General features: G+C 37.7%; 2 protein-coding genes across 6 annotated transcripts in view; one reads left to right on the top strand and one right to left on the bottom strand.

Annotated features, from left to right (window-relative positions):
* ppfia4 (PTPRF interacting protein alpha 4) overlaps positions 1 to 8,828 on the top strand; it is a 120,826-nt gene extending 111,998 nt beyond the window's left edge. For 4 of the 5 annotated variants that reach the window (XM_046875262.1, XM_046875261.1, XM_046875264.1 and 1 more), the window contains exons 22-30: positions 2,137 to 2,199; positions 3,536 to 3,562; positions 3,976 to 4,151; positions 4,356 to 4,453; positions 5,377 to 5,552; positions 6,511 to 6,579; positions 6,709 to 6,889; positions 7,242 to 7,332; positions 8,330 to 8,828. In XM_046875262.1, the coding sequence (XP_046731218.1) occupies positions 2,137 to 2,199; positions 3,536 to 3,562; positions 3,976 to 4,151; positions 4,356 to 4,453; positions 5,377 to 5,552; positions 6,511 to 6,579; positions 6,709 to 6,889; positions 7,242 to 7,300 (849 nt within the window). In that variant the 3' untranslated portion in view covers positions 7,301 to 7,332; positions 8,330 to 8,828. The remainder of the gene's footprint in view (positions 1 to 2,136; positions 2,200 to 3,535; positions 3,563 to 3,975; positions 4,152 to 4,355; positions 4,454 to 5,376; positions 5,553 to 6,510; positions 6,580 to 6,708; positions 6,890 to 7,241; positions 7,333 to 8,329) is intronic. The other variant, XM_046875260.1, reaches the window with a different exon arrangement.
* A 3,540-nt stretch (positions 8,829 to 12,368) lies between these two features.
* Positions 12,369 to 16,606, bottom strand: myog (myogenin). The gene is made up of 3 exons (XM_046874477.1): positions 13,521 to 16,606; positions 13,066 to 13,171; positions 12,369 to 12,934 (listed from the first exon to the last, which is right to left on the bottom strand). Exons 1-3 carry the CDS (start codon positions 14,055 to 14,057, stop codon positions 12,816 to 12,818), a joined length of 762 nt encoding a protein of 253 aa, XP_046730433.1. The 5' UTR covers positions 14,058 to 16,606; the 3' UTR covers positions 12,369 to 12,815.

The following is a 16,606-nucleotide window of genomic DNA, read 5'->3' as shown; positions in this document are numbered from 1 at the left end:
AAAGCAGCTTTTTAAATGTCTAAGCAGTGTTGCCAGGTATGTGGTTTATCCACATGATTAGGGGATTTTTTAATTTTTTATTTATTTTCATCATTTATGACACGAGTGTGTAGTCATACGGGACCATTCGAGGGTCTTGGATAGAGGATTATTTTATGTATTGTTTGTCAGTTAGGATTCCATATGTTACATTTATGTCAGCAACATTTTCATCTATTTTCGTCATGTGTAAAAAAAGATTAAAACTCATGAAAACATAACTTTTTTGTGAAAGGGGAAAATGATCTAAGTGTTATAGAAGAAAATTGTACTATAGAATAAAATTCAGTTTATGGTTTTTATTTTATTAAAATCTAATACCCAAAATGCAAATGTAATGAAGCAAAGGTTGGATTCATAAACGGGTAATACAAAAGAAAACACAATACAAAGTGAAAGAGAAACCATAACCTAAACATGAACACGTGACAGATGAGATTATATACAATCGCTAATTAACCATAAATATGAATAAATATGGGTACTATAGTTCAAGACCAAGTTCAGCAGTTGTGACTTGATTACACTTATACATGGGTCTTCAACCGGGGATCCGCGACCCCTAGGAGGTTCGCAGCGGTACTGCAGGGGGTCCGATAATTAATGTGGAATCAAAAATAATTTTTGGTTTAAAAAATAACTAAACATGGGAAAAAGCATCAAAGATTAAATATTTTTTTGTATAAATCTCTAATTAAAAATATAACTATGAACATCTTAATAAATTGTGATTTCAAAAGCAAAATATGTTTGTTATGACGCATAAATCCTTTTAAAAGACTTAAGAGTATATGAAAATATACAGATAATGATGCGTCAACAACATAGTTTTAATTATCTTAACATATATATCTAAGATAATATAGTTGGTTTGTGTTAATATTAATGGCTGTGTTTGACACATTTTGTATCTGCCCCTTCGCCTAAGTGGTCCTTCACCTAAAAAACTTTGAAGACCCCTGCACTAATCAATCAATGCTAATACTAGCATTCTGTTGTAATCGAATAGGAACCAGAAAATATGAAATAGCACTATTAAACAATTGTGGAAGTATAACCTATAACTGAGCTAGGAGTGGGCCATAATGTTAACAAAGAATGTGGACCAAAGTAGGTTTAGATATATCAGTGCTCTGGCAAAATATCAAACCTCTAGAATAGAAATCATCCGACCCCTGCTGCTCCACCCACGTGTGTTTATTTCTGGTTTTGGAAAACAGCAAATGGACAAAACTGGCTCACACTCAGGCATGATCAGCAATATGTTTTTTTTATTTCATGAGCATGGTAAAATATTTATACAATCCTAACTGATCCTAATCCTACATGTGCAAGACCTCAGATGTGATTGCTTTTTTTTAGCTTGTGATTCAAAGCCCACTGCATCGGATTCAGTCAGCTAATCCACCATGCATATTCTCCATATTATATCCACCATCTTGATTATCAGAACATAGAATTTCAGAGCATCTCTTATGCACAAACATGAACAATATCTGTTTGTATGTGGGTTTTTTTAACTCGTGATATCATGTGAAGTTCTACAATACATTTTTTATTGAACATTTATTATTTGGTAAATTTACTCACCGTGGCCATGGTTGTACTGCAGGTAGATTTTCCACGTCACCGGATAATCTGTGAATCTAATCACATAATCCTCACACTTTTTGCTAGGCAGGAATGCATTATCCCAATTATTCTCTTGTGTTAGGCTTAGACCTGCACAAAAACCACTGCAGAGTCTCGAATTAAACTGCTCAATTATGCTAATGTTCCTAATATGCAAGAAGATTCACACTAAGGCTTTAAACTGTCTAATTGTTTCCCTTACTTGTCAGTTGGTTTCATTTAAATAAAAACTAGTGAAAATACAATCAGGGGACTTATTTTTCCATACAGTGTGTATTTCCATCTCACACTGTGACTCCAGATAATATATAACCAAATGGATGAATGAAAGGAAACAATTAAAGATGTTGAAAGTGTTTAAGAAATGACAAACGTACAATCTGTAGGTCACAAATTTGCTTTTGTTTACATTGATTCTTGATTCACTCTCTCTCTTTTCTTTTCTTTTCTTTTCTTTCTGTGCAGTCCTCCGGAAATGTCTGGGTGACTCATGAGGAGATGGAGAACCTGGCAACCTCCACCAAAGCAGTTAGTCCATCTGGGTCACACCTCTGCCCCCTGCAGTGCCAAGCATATGCTACATTTCCTTTTCTCCCTACTGCCCGCTTAACACCACCCCAAAACCCCAAAACCTGCAAAAAGGCTTCCTTTGCATATCCTTCATACTGGTTTTTCAGACAAAGGTTAAGTTTTATAATAACGTGGAGAATCAGCTATAGTTTAAAAATGGTTTATTGTAAAAAAATTAAAATAATAATACACTTAATCTGTTTCTGAAAACCAGCTGTTTGTGTTTTGCATAGTATAGTTTTGTTTTTAGCAGTGCTGTGTGCATAAGAATCAAAGTTTGAGTTGAATCTGCAGTTCAGATCTTGTTTAGATGTTTGGTGAGATAGCTGATGTTCAATATAGTTAGTAAAAAAATACATCATGTAATTAAATAAGGAACAAAACATGACTGGGCATGCTGCTGTACAGTAATAAAATAACAGGGCTGTGTGCTGAACTATCAACCTAAGATTATTTTCCAATAATTACACTTCCTTATGTGTTTGATTTTTATTATATACTGTACCACAGCAATTTCTCAGTGTTAACATTTCCTTTGTTAAAAAAAGACTTTATTCATATTCAGTGTTATAGAACGCCCACATAAAAGACTAATTCCTACTGCCATGTAAATTATAATACATCTAAGCAGGCTTTCACCTTCGGTACTTTCATTTGGCTTGAATAAAAAAAAGAATCTATAATAATAATAATAATATTAGTAATAATAATAGTAATGATGCAGAGAACCTAAAACACCTACATTATGTCATGAGGTGCAGTCAGCATTCCAATTCATCCCAAAGGTGTTGGATTGGGTTGAGGTCAGAGTTCTATAGGAGGCCATTTAAGATCTTCCACTCCAACCCATGTAAAGCGTATCTTCATGAAGCTGGCACAGGGGCATTGTCATACTGGAACAGGTTTGGGTCTCCTAGTTAAAGTGAAGGGAAACCTCAATACTACTTGACCCAAAGACATTGTGTTGCCATTCATTTTGCTGAAGAACCACATATGGCTAGAAGTCAGGTGTCCCAATAGTTTTATCTTTGTAGTGTTTTTAACTAATGTAAACCTTTTGTCACATCACACACATCTGCAGCATGCAATCAGCTTTTATAACGTTGTCCTTTAAACCCTAAGGATAACGCTAAATGTGTCATCTGTTCATGTGGCTTGTCTTGTAAATTGTTGTCTGCTTCTGGCACAATTCCTGTCTTTTTCAAGACTGTACTAATTAAACTCTGCTTGAAAATGGACTGACTCGCTCTCTGCTGTGCATTAACATGCTGTCACTCCGGGGTTTGGCTGACAGGAGAACGAGGAAGGGAGCTGGGCACAGGTGAGACAGACTGACCGACAGAGAAAGAGAGAGGGAAGTGTATCTCTTTCGAACTGATGCCACAGCAGATCATTAACTATGAATGCCATGCAGCGCCTCCAGTCATTAAATTCAACATGCCACATGAATCTGTGGTGTGTTCAGCAAATATATGTTGCCAATTTTGAAATGTATTCAGACAAAAAAAAGGTTTTACAGTGGTTGCACTTAAAAAAGTGGGGTTGTGGCTAAAAAATTAAATCAGTGTTTGGACTGTACTCTAGAATTCTGACAACAATTAGTATTTAAGTTTGATATAAGGAAGCAAATGTGTTTTTTTTTATGTAAATGACATAAAAATCTACAAATCCTTTTTAGTGAGATTTCAAAATGTTCAAACTTCACAAGATTGTTGTTTAATTTTTTAACATCAGACCCTGGCATATGGAGATATGAACCACGAATGGATAGGAAATGAGTGGCTGCCTAGTTTGGGCCTCCCTCAGTATCGCAGCTACTTCATGGAGTGTCTGGTGGATGCTCGCATGCTGGACCACCTCACCAAGAAGGACTTGCGCACACACTTAAAAATGGTGGACAGCTTCCATAGGTAGGTCTTTCTGCTGCAATTCCAGTCTGAAAATGGGTTGTGAATGTTCTATGATGTTTCCCTCTAGTGGAATAAACCAAAAAAAAAACATTAAAAAAACATATTTATGGAATTTACACTTATTCATGGAATATACTATAGATTTGGAGCACATAATTGAAATCAACTACAGCTATTAATTTTGTTTTTTGTTCATTAAAACAGAGCAAGTTTACAGTATGGCATCATGTGCCTAAAGAGGCTCAACTATGACAGGAAGGAGCTCGATCGAAGGAGAGAAGATTGTCACCATGAACTCAAAGGTGAATTTAAATTGAAATAAATTAGATTTTTTTTCTTTATTTATTTATTAGTTTTATTTTGTACCCCTTTTAAACAATGGATATTTTCCACAATGACCATCCTTAGCTAGCAAGCTGACAAGAAGTAGGTCATCAAGATGAATCAGACAGTAGAGAGCAGTAGGAAATAGGATCACTGATATCTTAAGTGTAGCTCAAGAGACAGATGGGGATATGGAAAGGGATAACACAGATTATGATAGTCAAGTGTGAAAATAATGTGAGTGTAAGCAGGGACTCCAGCATGTAGATATTTTTGCTGGTTCTTTTGCAGTTTTATGAACAGGCTTTTTCCTATTTGTCAAGAAATCAATCTTCCTGACAAACAGCATCATCTAGTGGTAGTGTCATGTGGAAAAGCCAACAGCTGAAACTCAGCGTCAAATCGGTTTAAAAGCCCTGTGCCTTGTTGAACTTGAGCGTGACACATGAACTTGATCCAGCTGCTGCAGCCTTTCATGTGCCTCGCTAGCAACACACACAAGGCTCACTCACACGCGTGCAGATTTGGTAAATGTACTCGGGCACACACGTGTGCTGTCCTTTAAAGTTGACTGGCCAGCTGTGTAGAAAGATCACCGGGAATATGCATCTGTTGGCATAATTGCACAACGATACTACGGGTTCATTCTGTTTATTCCTGACCAGGCACTGTGCTATAAAGTTATCATGTACCACACTAATCACTGCACAATATAAAATCATGTCGATGAGTTCATTCAGCTTTTTAGCAAAGGTTGGAACTTTATAGACCACCAGAATGTGTAGTAAAATGCCATTCTATCTCTCTAGGGACACACTTATATTGTTGTTTGTAAGAACTAAAGACCCTAACAAAAATAGACATACAGATTTACCAAAGTATTTAATCTGGCCCTCCACAGATGCTCTGGTGTGGACAAATGAGCACGTGATGAACTGGGTGCAGACCATTGGGCTAAAGGAGTTCAGCAATAACCTTCCGGAAAGTGGCGTACATGGTGCCCTCATTGCCTTGGATGAGACGTTCGATTTCAGCAGCCTGGCCCTCATCCTGCAAATTCCCATGCAGAACACACAGGTGACAAGGATCTCGCCGCTTGTATTACCCAAATATTATCATTGACATGAGATTAGTGGTTTCTCGTATTGACAACAAGCATCTGAACAAAAGCATGTATAGGTGGTCTGCACAAGCTCTCACATGGATATCTATTTTAACTAATATAAAATGTTTAAGATATTTTCTCTTGCTAAGACGTCAAAGCTCGCTGCCCTTTTTGAATGAATGGCAAAAGCTTTTCTTGGCTTGTCCATAAAACTTTTGCATGATTACTAATCTCGGGTTTCAGAGAACATGATAATATCTCTATTGCATAATCAGAAGTAACTTTCTGATTATGCTGCAACTAAGGAACTATTGACTTCTTTCTAACCTCCATTATGATTAATTGTGTTGTTTAAAGTTGTGTGGTATCCTTGTCTCTTGGTACTCTTGTACCCTTAGTGCCCTCCAACCGAAAAACCAACTAACCAACCCTCTGTTTCCAGTTACACATACAGTACATCTGTTAAAAAACATTCATTGAATTACTTTTTTTTTGCCTCATATACTTTCATCCTGTTTTTGTCTTGTATATAGTTCTTTCAGATACACATTTTGGATTTGTCTAAACTCATTAAAGCTGCCTAACTGAATTTGCATCTGCCTGAGTCATCTTTGCGTGACAGTTGTTTTTCTATCTGCGTTTTATAGAATCAGTTGTACTGACTGAGAAATGTAAGGTCCTTGCTACAGCTCTGTATCTATAAAGTATTATCTGCATAAGCACTGTATAGATATTATATTTAAAAAAAATGCCAAAATATTCACTTAGCCTTTTAATATTGCATTCATTCTTTACATTCTACAGTAAAAGGGTTAAAGCATTTTATGATACTCTGCAAAACTAACATTGACTAATATTAATGCATAGTTTAATATGGTTTAAGAATTCTATATTGTATTTCTAATCATTTGTATCTGTACCTGATCTCAGGCCAGGCAGCTTCTTGAACGAGAATTTAACAATCTTTTGGCATTGGGGACTGACAGACGTCTGGAGGAGGTATGAGCATTATATCTAAGTTCACTAGCCTGTGATTAAACTGGCTAGTCTGCATCTGAAATGAGGTAGATCTCGATCACTATCATGTGATGTTGTGTGTATCCATGTGCATCATTTCTTTTTTAACAGAGCGATGATAAATCTTTTCGGAGGTCTCCATCATGGAGAAAAAGGTTCAGACCACGGGATGGCCAAGGCCTGGGCATGATGCCCGGCTCTATTGAGACATTACCTGCTGGCTTCCGTCTCTCCACCATGTCCATTCCCTCCTCCATGACTGTCAATCCTAAGAAACATCTGCAGCCTGAAGGTAAAAACAAGGCTCTGGTGGTAAACAAGTTCAGCTTTCTCACTGGCTTACAATTCATCCCACAAATGCTAGCATTGCAAATAACATGTATTCCTGCCCAAAACATCAAACAATGAACCAGTGTATATACTGATGTGCCTGAGAATTTGCCTGGCTTAAGATATATTGCTTGGCTAATCACTCTAGAATTGTGAACTAGCATGCATTGAGCTAATCTTATCACCTGTTTTTTCTATTTATTTGAGATTCAAAGTGAAAGTACTAACGCTAAATCCATTCATAAGGCTGCTTTTTTTTTTTTTTTTGCCCTCTCCTTGCATGCTGTATTCTTCCTGTCACTGTGGATTTATAGCTGGACCACAAGCCCCTCAAAGACTTGACCCCTCTACCATCAGGACTTACTCTTGCTAACTCTGCTTTACTAACAACACTCATTGTATCAGGTAAGCAGCTCTGGAAAGCTTTACCACATTCATGTTTGCTCCTGTCAGGGATGACTTATGCCTGGATTACCCCCAAAAATGAGTGGTTTACGCCTTAGAGGTTTTTCTGAAGGGGAAAGTTAAAGGTTTGACCTTCGACAACCTAGATCACAGGTTCCCAATCCTGGTTTGAGTGATTTTCTTGCTTTCGATACACCTGTCCGACAGCATTTCATTTTTTTTCCAGAAAAATAATGGCAAACAGTGTCAATGCAGCATAGATCAATAGAAAGGTAGATGGAAACAGTTGGAGACAGAAAAATAAAAATAAAATCCCTACTTCCTAATGTGCCTTCCTTGTGTTGTGATGTGTGGAGACATTGATGAAGCCAAGCGAAAATAAAGTGGAGCTCTAAGCTATTTCAATCTCCTGATAGCACAATATTTAAACATATGAAGAGAAAACACACACTAGCCTCATGCTAGACACTGGCCAGATTCAAATATCTGGAACAACACAGTTTATACAGTAGCTGAAATGGTTTTATGTTGAGATTACAAAAACAAATCTACATCCAAAACATAGCTGGGGAGGACAAAGATGATGACTACATAGTCTACCACTTCTTGAGAATTCCTATTTAGTAGGTTCCTTTCCAAAGGTCTGCTTTGATGCACTTAACTAGCTAACTTGCCTGCTATATTATTAATTTTACTTGCCTAGTCATTGCCGAGCTAAAGAATTGATCATTTGTCCATCCATAAAGACAATGCGCATTTTCCTTTCAAGCAGTGTGATTCAGAAAATCCAACATAAAACATTTCATTCAGTGTGAAAGCACATTTTTTTTTTAAAAGAACCAGAATGAAAAACACTTCCTTTAAAAATGAAACATGCTGTACACGACTGACCCTAGCACTCTTTTCAAAGAAACTCATGCTAACCTGTTTTCATGCTAAAATATCTGCAGTCTTAATTCTGTTTACTGATACCTGTATTTCTGTTTTGTCATACCAGTGCATTCTCACTACCTGTATGGACACACGCTCGCGGCCTTTCGAGAGTGATATGCCAAATTCGGGAGGAGACGTCCTCCGGCCAAATGAAAAACCAGTGCTTTTCATGGACAACGTGCAATGGGAAAAAATGGGAAGGGGGTAGGTGGGGGATGATATGATACAGAACAAAAAAAATTTAATAAAAAGCTGAAATTTGAACTTTCGAACGCATCTTTTGCGTAGCTGCTCTTTAGATGAGATATATCGTCGTGTGAGTCACTTTCTAGTAGCCACAAGTTATTTAGTCATTGTGATGGTCATTTTCAGCTGGTGTACTTGACCCTAGTCTGTCACTTTTAGTCTATTCCCCCCAGGTTGTGTTGATGGCAACTTATTAGGCTTCCCCCTCTCTCTGGTTATGCAAGGTATTAATCAGTGTGTCTGTATATAAAATTGATTGTAATTGTTTTTTATAAATACATATATTGAAAAAAATGCAAATAAATAACATATATATATTGGAATTGTATATGGAAAAGATTATATCAATATGATATGAATACTGACAATGTGTCTCAGTTGTGACTGTTTCTGTTTGTTTGAAACTCTTTTGACCAGTGTTCAACTTGTAGCTACTGTATTGGACAGTGTCAGTTTTGGACTACGCTGCTCATTTTTGCTTATCTGGGACCAGTTTGGGTTATAAAACAATCAAGACTACTGGGATCTCCATAAAAAGGGGTGGGGGCTGCTGATCCCAGGTTAGTGAAAAGGGCTTTATATATGAGTAGCATCCGTGGTGAGGAAGATTGTTTGCGATCACACGAACAGTGCACATCTACATGTCAGTTCATTCCAAAAAAAAAAAAAAAGACAGAAAGAAACACTTCCAAGATGTTAAGATAATGCAACCCTTCATATTAGACAGTGATGTGCCTAGCTGGATGTTTTATGCTAGCAGGGCAGCACTGAAAGCAATAGCCATCCATGTCTTCATATACTTGGTACATACTTGAGACCTCAGTTTAAGACCTTGTGATTAGAAGGTTCTGTCTGACTTTGCTTTAAATTTTATTAGCATATGTATGAATAATATTTCACACCAAAATTAGCGATTAAATAAGGCATGCGTCTGTACCAGGCTGAGTACGCAAAACCAATTTCAAGGAGAACAACTCAGTGATTAAGATGTTGGACTTCTGATCAGAAGGCTGTGAATTCAAATCTCATTACCACTAACCTGCTACTGCTGGGCACTTGAGCAGAGCCCTTAACTGCTCAGTTGTCTGAATGAGATAATTGCAATTGCTCTGTATAAAGATTTTTGGCCAAAATGCCATAAATGTTAATTCTAAAAAAAATATATAAAAAAAATTATGAAAGCATGGATAATATAGAGTATATTATTTAACTTTGTTTAACTCAGTTTATACTGTATAGTGGCCATGGTGAGGGCACAGGTTCATGAATAAATGCACTTCAACCTACTCTGCTTGGTTTGTACATTTTACTGCCTAAGATCTTTTTCCTTTTTTTAATCTCCAGACACTTGTTGTCCTCTCCTAAAGTATCTTAAAGCATGTAGGAGGTTGTAGCTCAGTAGTTAAGGCATTGGACCCTGAATCGGAAGGTCAAAAGTTTAAATCCCACAACCACTGAACTGCCGCTGCTGAGCTCTTGAGCAAGATTTAACAGTTTGGTTGTATGGTTCTGCCAAATGCAGTAAATGTACAGTATTCATTTTCAAGATGTTTTAGCAGTTTACTTGTAAGAATAAAAGGGTGTATTTCTACTTCTTGATATTCCCACCGAGTACAGTTCAGTCTTTCCAGGTCTTCTGGCTATCAGTGTAACAGTATGTACATGTCATGTCACATGTAACATGGCATTCGGTATTTGTATTCGTATTTCACAAGTAAGAATAAAGGCTACTTATCCAAAGTTTGGGGGTCTGACCCCAGCTTCCAAACATCACTGGTATATGTGAAGAAAGAAATTCACTGTGCTTTAAAAAGCCAATGTGACACGTGTAAAGCACCATTCATTCTTTTTTATTCTTCAAATAAGTATTGTATCAGACAAATTCCCAGTACCTGTAGTGATATCAATGCATGCCTAGCTGACAAGCAAAAATAAAATAAAAGCATCATTGCATTCGTGGGGCACAAAAATAGAGCGCAGCAATTTACATAACTGTCACACAGAACCTTCCAAATTCAAGAGTCTTAACTAATTTGAGGAGCAAAATCTTTTTTCCGTATATATGCGTGAACCAATTAATCAATCTGTTAAAACGTTACGAGTGCATAACATCCTATTAGTGTTTTTTGTTTGTTTTGTCAAATCTTATTTATTTATATTATTTATTTTTAGAAACAAAAAAAAAACAAAACAGTGATTCTATTTCAAGACATGTGCCACTGAGGCAGCTATTTTTGCTAATTTCTGTATATGTCTGTAAGTATACTGTATGTATATGTATTTTAGTGTGATATTTTATGCCAAGTAATGAATCAAGCCATTTTTGCCTGTTTACTTCGAAAACTAGCATACAGAGACGTCACCCAATCCAAATTCCCACTTGATAGCGAGTATATATAAATATATCAAGATGTGTGTATGAAAAGCTAGAATATCGATTTCCCTGTTTGGAACACTATTGGCAGGAGAGGGACATGTTGGGGCATGCATGCCACAAACCTGACAATCGTTCTTCTATCGTACATCCTTTATGTCTCCCCCGTTCTTATTCTCTCTCATCGTCTCTGTCTCTCTATACGCAGCTGAGGAGTCCATCAGCTGAACACTTAAACTTGAAACCCTGTGGTGTGCTGCTCTTCTTTTTATTATTATAATTTTGGGGGGAAATCTCTGTATCTGCCAAGCGTGCCTGATCAAATACAATTCACAGAATTGCTGAATCATCTCAGATTCAAGGCCCAAATGTATTTTTGTATCTTTTTGCCCCCCCTCCCTCCCCTTCTCTCTTTATCTGTCTGTTGTTTGACCAGCTCATACACTCTCAGTAACTTATTTGACATTTTGAATTGTTAAATCTTGACCTGGACCAATCCCTAGTGTCCTTGTCGTCTAGATGATGACATCTTTATAATCCAGCAGATAATTGACGTGAGTAAAGTTTTGAACTGACAGTAACTGAAGCCATCTGCTTTTGCACTGTGTCCTCTTGTGATTGTTGGTAGCATTTATCATCCTGCCATTCCTCTAGTTCATGACAGTAATGTGAAATGTGAGACAGGTGCAGTGCTTGCTCTCTCTCTCTCTCTCTCTCTCTCTCTCTCTCTCTCTCTCTCTTTCTCTCTCTCTTTCTCAATCTCTCTTTCTCTGTCTCTCCTCTCTCTCTCTCTCTCTCTCTCTCTCTCTATCTCGCTCTCTCTCTTTCTTAATCTCTTTCTCTATCTCTCTCTCTCAATCTCTCTCTTCCGCTCACTCTTTTCTGCTTCTCTATTACTCTTTACCCTCTTTTGTCTTTCTCTCCTATGTATTCTCTTCTCACCCCCCCTTCCAATTCCCTATCATTCCTTACTATCTATTTCTCTTCATATTATCTAACCAATCTTTTTTTGCCTCTTGCTCTCTATTTATATCACTCTATCTATCTCTAATTCACTTTCTATCTTTCTCTTTTTCATATTTCACTCTGTCTGCATGTGCGTAGGTTTCAGTGTCTGTAAATAGTCTTTTTGTGTACAGAAATATGTATACAGTAGTTATATGAGATTCCACATGAGACATGTGGTTGAAGTCTATTAAAGTGAAAATTCTTCTTGACTTTTTTTTTTTTAGAAGGAGATTATGTTCTGTAGGTCTTTTTTTCTTTCTTTGACTGTAAATCTATATGCATATATATGTACAATATATATGTGAAATAAATATTTAACTATGTAACTATGTTTTCTGATATGAGGATCATGACATGTATGTGAATGTGTGTTATTAACAAATATGAAGAATTCTCGATGACCAAACACCGGTACAAATACACAACAATCTTTATTTAATTATTTTTTTTAAAAAGTCCAAATAAATTACTCCAAACAAAAAAATATATAAAATAAACTTGCAGATTCACTCAGTAGAAAATTGGAACGTATTTACATGGCATAATGGAACTAGTTAAATTAGACAAATATTGGTCAAAACAATCAGAAAACATTGGCCCCATAAAATTAATGTTTTTGGAAGGCATAACATAACACACATGCAAAAAAAAAAAGAATTGAGGAAAGTTTCAAAGGACAACACATCAGTCTAGACTAGCTAGCTTGAACATCTTCTTAAAAAAAAACAACAACAAAACTGGAAATATTTTTTCGATGGACCACTAAATTTGATTGGAAATTGTACCCGGGGGCTTTTCATGGATTTGTTTGGGTTTTCATGGATTTGTTTGGGATTTCATGCTTTTGCTGTAACAGGTAGTGCTGTATTTATAGGCTTTCAGGAAATGAATTGTTAGAATGCTCCTTCACACCTTTTCTTGTTCACTTCGTGATGTCCACTGAGTAAGCAACCGCCGCTCCGTCTGTCCCTGTGATGCTGTTGACGATTGACGTCAGAGATCTCAGATTGGCTTGCTCTGACGAATCATCGTTCAGCAGATCTGTGGAATCGAATCAGGAGGTGAGATTAGCTTTGTTCCTGTGAAACTTCCTCATTAATATGAGTAACACGATAAAGTCGATGTATTGCCTTCAAAACAACTAAGTGACGTTTAGATCCACGAGTCTTTACCTTCATGGGTGGAGCCGTAAGCAGGGGTGCAGTGGTCTGATGCGGTGCTCCACTCCGGGCTACTACAGCATGTGCTGCCTGAACCCTGTTCACTGGAGGAGGACACCTGTTCCACACAAATGAACAAACGCCCATCAGTCACAACACTGACCCACTCACTTTGAACTGACATAACTCAAAGGGGAACAGTTGTTTTTTAGGTTTAGCCCGGAGCAAATATGCCTGCGAAATTGTACAATTATCTAATGTAAGTAAGTCTGATCATGGGTATAATGTACCTGTAAAACACCAATTTTTTTTTTTATTGTACGCAGATCAGGTATCCTTTACATTGTACATAGTCTACAATAATATAACCAGTAGCCAAGACCTTTAATTGACATGACAGTGGTTAAGCTACCACACTCCTGCCATTTCTTTGCCCAAAATGTACTTTCCTATCTGATAGAACTTACCCTCTGACCAGCCGAGGCCCTGTAATGCAGGCCAGCCTGCTCATGCTCCTGCTGATTGAGCGAACTGACAAGTGCCTGTAGCCTCTCAATGTACTGGATAGCACTTCTGAGGATCTCCACTTTGGGTAGCCTCTGGTTCGGGTTGGTCAGTGTGCTGCGCTTGAGAGCCTCGAATGCCTCGTTCACCTTTTTGAGCCTGCGCTTCTCCCGCATCGTGGCTGCCCGGCGCCGGTCCATGCTTACCGACTTGCGCTTACACACCTTGCATGCCCATGGCAGGCACTGACCCGGGCAGTGCTCTTGCTCCTGATTAGGCGAGAGTGACAGAGAGAGTGTGGAGGATGGAGATGGCTTGTCTTCTAGTCCTACAGTGCCAGAAAGCAGCCTTCCATCCCCGCACAGCCCCACCATTGAGTTCCGGTCCTGGTATCCACCTTGATCAAATCCCCCTGTAAGCCTAGAAGGGAAGAAGTTCTCACCACCTTCGTAAAATCGCTGCTCAGGGAAGAAGTACGGGTTGGTCTCGAAAAGCTCCATCTAGGCTGACTTAAGGCTGTAAAAGTGTGCACTCCACTGGCTTGCTCTCTTCTTCCCCCACTTGCTCTTTCACGTACTAAGTCCTGTGTGATGTGTGTGTGTGTGCACTGCACGTGCGTATCCCCAAGCTCGTGCCGAACAAGATCTGTGGGCGACAACTGCTCCACACCAACTGCAGGGGTGGCATTTAAACCCTCTGCCTGGTGTTAGATCACTAAGTTAAATATAGCCAGGGCCCTGAGAAACCTGACCCCATGTTAAGCTATTGCCACACATCTACACTTTGCATCTCTGTCCGTCGCCCCTATGTCTTTCAGGGATGTTTTTGGGGTCCATTTTTTGTTTAAGGAATGGCGGCAGGGCACTGTTGAAAAGTCTGTGAAACATGATCTCGGTGCCAAAGAAATCTAAACAAATCACAGGAGATTTGAACAGGCAATTCAGAGTGACTACTTTAATTAGCTGACATCTCCAAATAGGTTCTTCTTAAGTTTCTGAGGATTTGAAAATGTGTTATATGAGGATCTTTTAGTTGTTCTTTTGATTATCCTAAAAAAGATAACAAGGAATTGTCCCCTAAAACCTTTGTCATATAGAATGCGTTGTAATATAAACAAAGATCTAATGTGGAAATCTTTTTAGGATTATATTAAACAATGTGTCCTGAGAGACAATAATATCATAAATATCTAGACATAATTGTATTTAGCACTGGTACTAAACAATGAATCAGCCCTTTAACGTCCCTGACCTCATTTAGAGAGTTAGCATTTTCAGGGATTGGAACTCTTCCCTGGAAAAAAGGAGTTTTTCCTCGACACAGTCACCACCAGCTTGCTCATTAGGAACAAACTTTCACTTATAAAGAACAATCTTTTTCATTTTTTCTTACCACATTATCTGCGTAAAGCTGCTTTGAGACAATATCCATTGTTAAAAGTGCTTTACATAAAGAAATGAATTGAAATCCCTTGTGTGCATATGTGTGGGCGGAGACTCATTGCCCAAATGCTAATTCTATTTAGCTTTTATTTGGCTCTTAATGAAGCACACTGACTTATTTATGGCTACGGATGCAGCAGCAGCTATGTGACACATTTAAAATACATGTCGAAGGGGATTTTTCCACAATTCAGCTTTGTCATTGTATGTACGCTTTCTGTCCTGTGTCTTGAATCAGAGTTTGTCTAGATGTTTTATTCTTGATTTAGAAACTGCTTTGTGATTTCATGTTTAATTCCTTAACTTCCTGTTTAGAACGTACTTACAATAAGTTCACATTATACGTTTGTTATGTAATTATTGTACATCAGTCAGTTTCAGTCCACTAATTAGACAGGGCAAATGATACTTTTAGTAATATAACTTTTGACTACTACAAATGTGAACGCCCATTTGATGAAAAATTAAGCATGAAATCCAATTTCAGTGGAAAGCTAGCTGAAAAGCTTTGGCGTTAGCAAAAATGGCTTAATCCATATTGTGTCCAAAATGTCAGTTACTCCTTATTAGTTTCTTGTTTATACAAACGCAGATTCACATTCGCAATTGTGTAGTTATACTGAATATTTGTGCCAATGTTTTTGACATAGTTTTGATTTGAGACCTATAAACAAATTTACCCCATCTTTTTTTTTTTACCCTTTCTCTATTTTTCATGTTTTCATCCTACTGAACTCTTTATCATGATAAATAGACTTATTCTGTTCTCTTTTGTTATAATATGCTTTAAGATAATCAACTTTGTTTTAGCAAGAAGGAAGGAAAGAGGAAAAGAGGAAGGGTGAAAAGAAGAAAAGAAGAAAGGAATACCAACTTCAAAAAAATCAACATCTGCAAAAAGAAAAAAATTGTAGTTTCACTTGTGTAGTTGAGATGACAGTAAAATATCTGCTTATTAATGTTAAAAAGGTGAAATAATTATAAACTACCTCGTGTTGTTTTCACTGATGGGAAAAGTATCCTAAAATACCTAGTACACACACAATTATTTCATAGGTTGACAGGTGTGTGTGTACAATGGATAAAGAAAAAAGAAAATAATCTTGATTAAAACATTTGTTTGAAAAATGATACCATTTTATTTAGTGAAAAAAGAAAAGAAAAATAAAGGTTGTTTTGACATCAGAAAATAAGGGCTAAGCAACACCTTCATACCCATCCTGTGGGCACCACTTGCCTCTCGTTGTTGTAACCCAAGCTTCCAGGCCTGGCAGGATTAACAGGCTGTGCAGTTGAGTTCAAATGTGTCAGGTTAGAATGTGATGGATGGCCACTGATGGCTGAAGGAGCACAAAGGGCCCTCTGTGGCTCTCCAGGCTGGAGGGAGCACTGTGTCTGTATCACTCACTCAGGGCCTCCCTTTAACTTCATTGTCAGCATAAACAGGGTGGCAGCCGCACGCACCCAAACACACGCACGCACGCACGCACACACACACACACACACGAATAGGCCCTTCTACTGGCATTACTGCAGTAAATTAATGTAATGCATATACTGTGTGTGTGTGTGTGTGTGTGTGTGTGTGTGTGTATGTGTGTGTGTAT

This window comes from Silurus meridionalis, chromosome 19, assembly GCF_014805685.1.
Source record: "Silurus meridionalis isolate SWU-2019-XX chromosome 19, ASM1480568v1, whole genome shotgun sequence".
Lineage (NCBI taxonomy): Eukaryota > Metazoa > Chordata > Actinopteri > Siluriformes > Siluridae > Silurus > Silurus meridionalis.
This window is presented reverse-complemented; position numbering and strand designations above follow the sequence as displayed.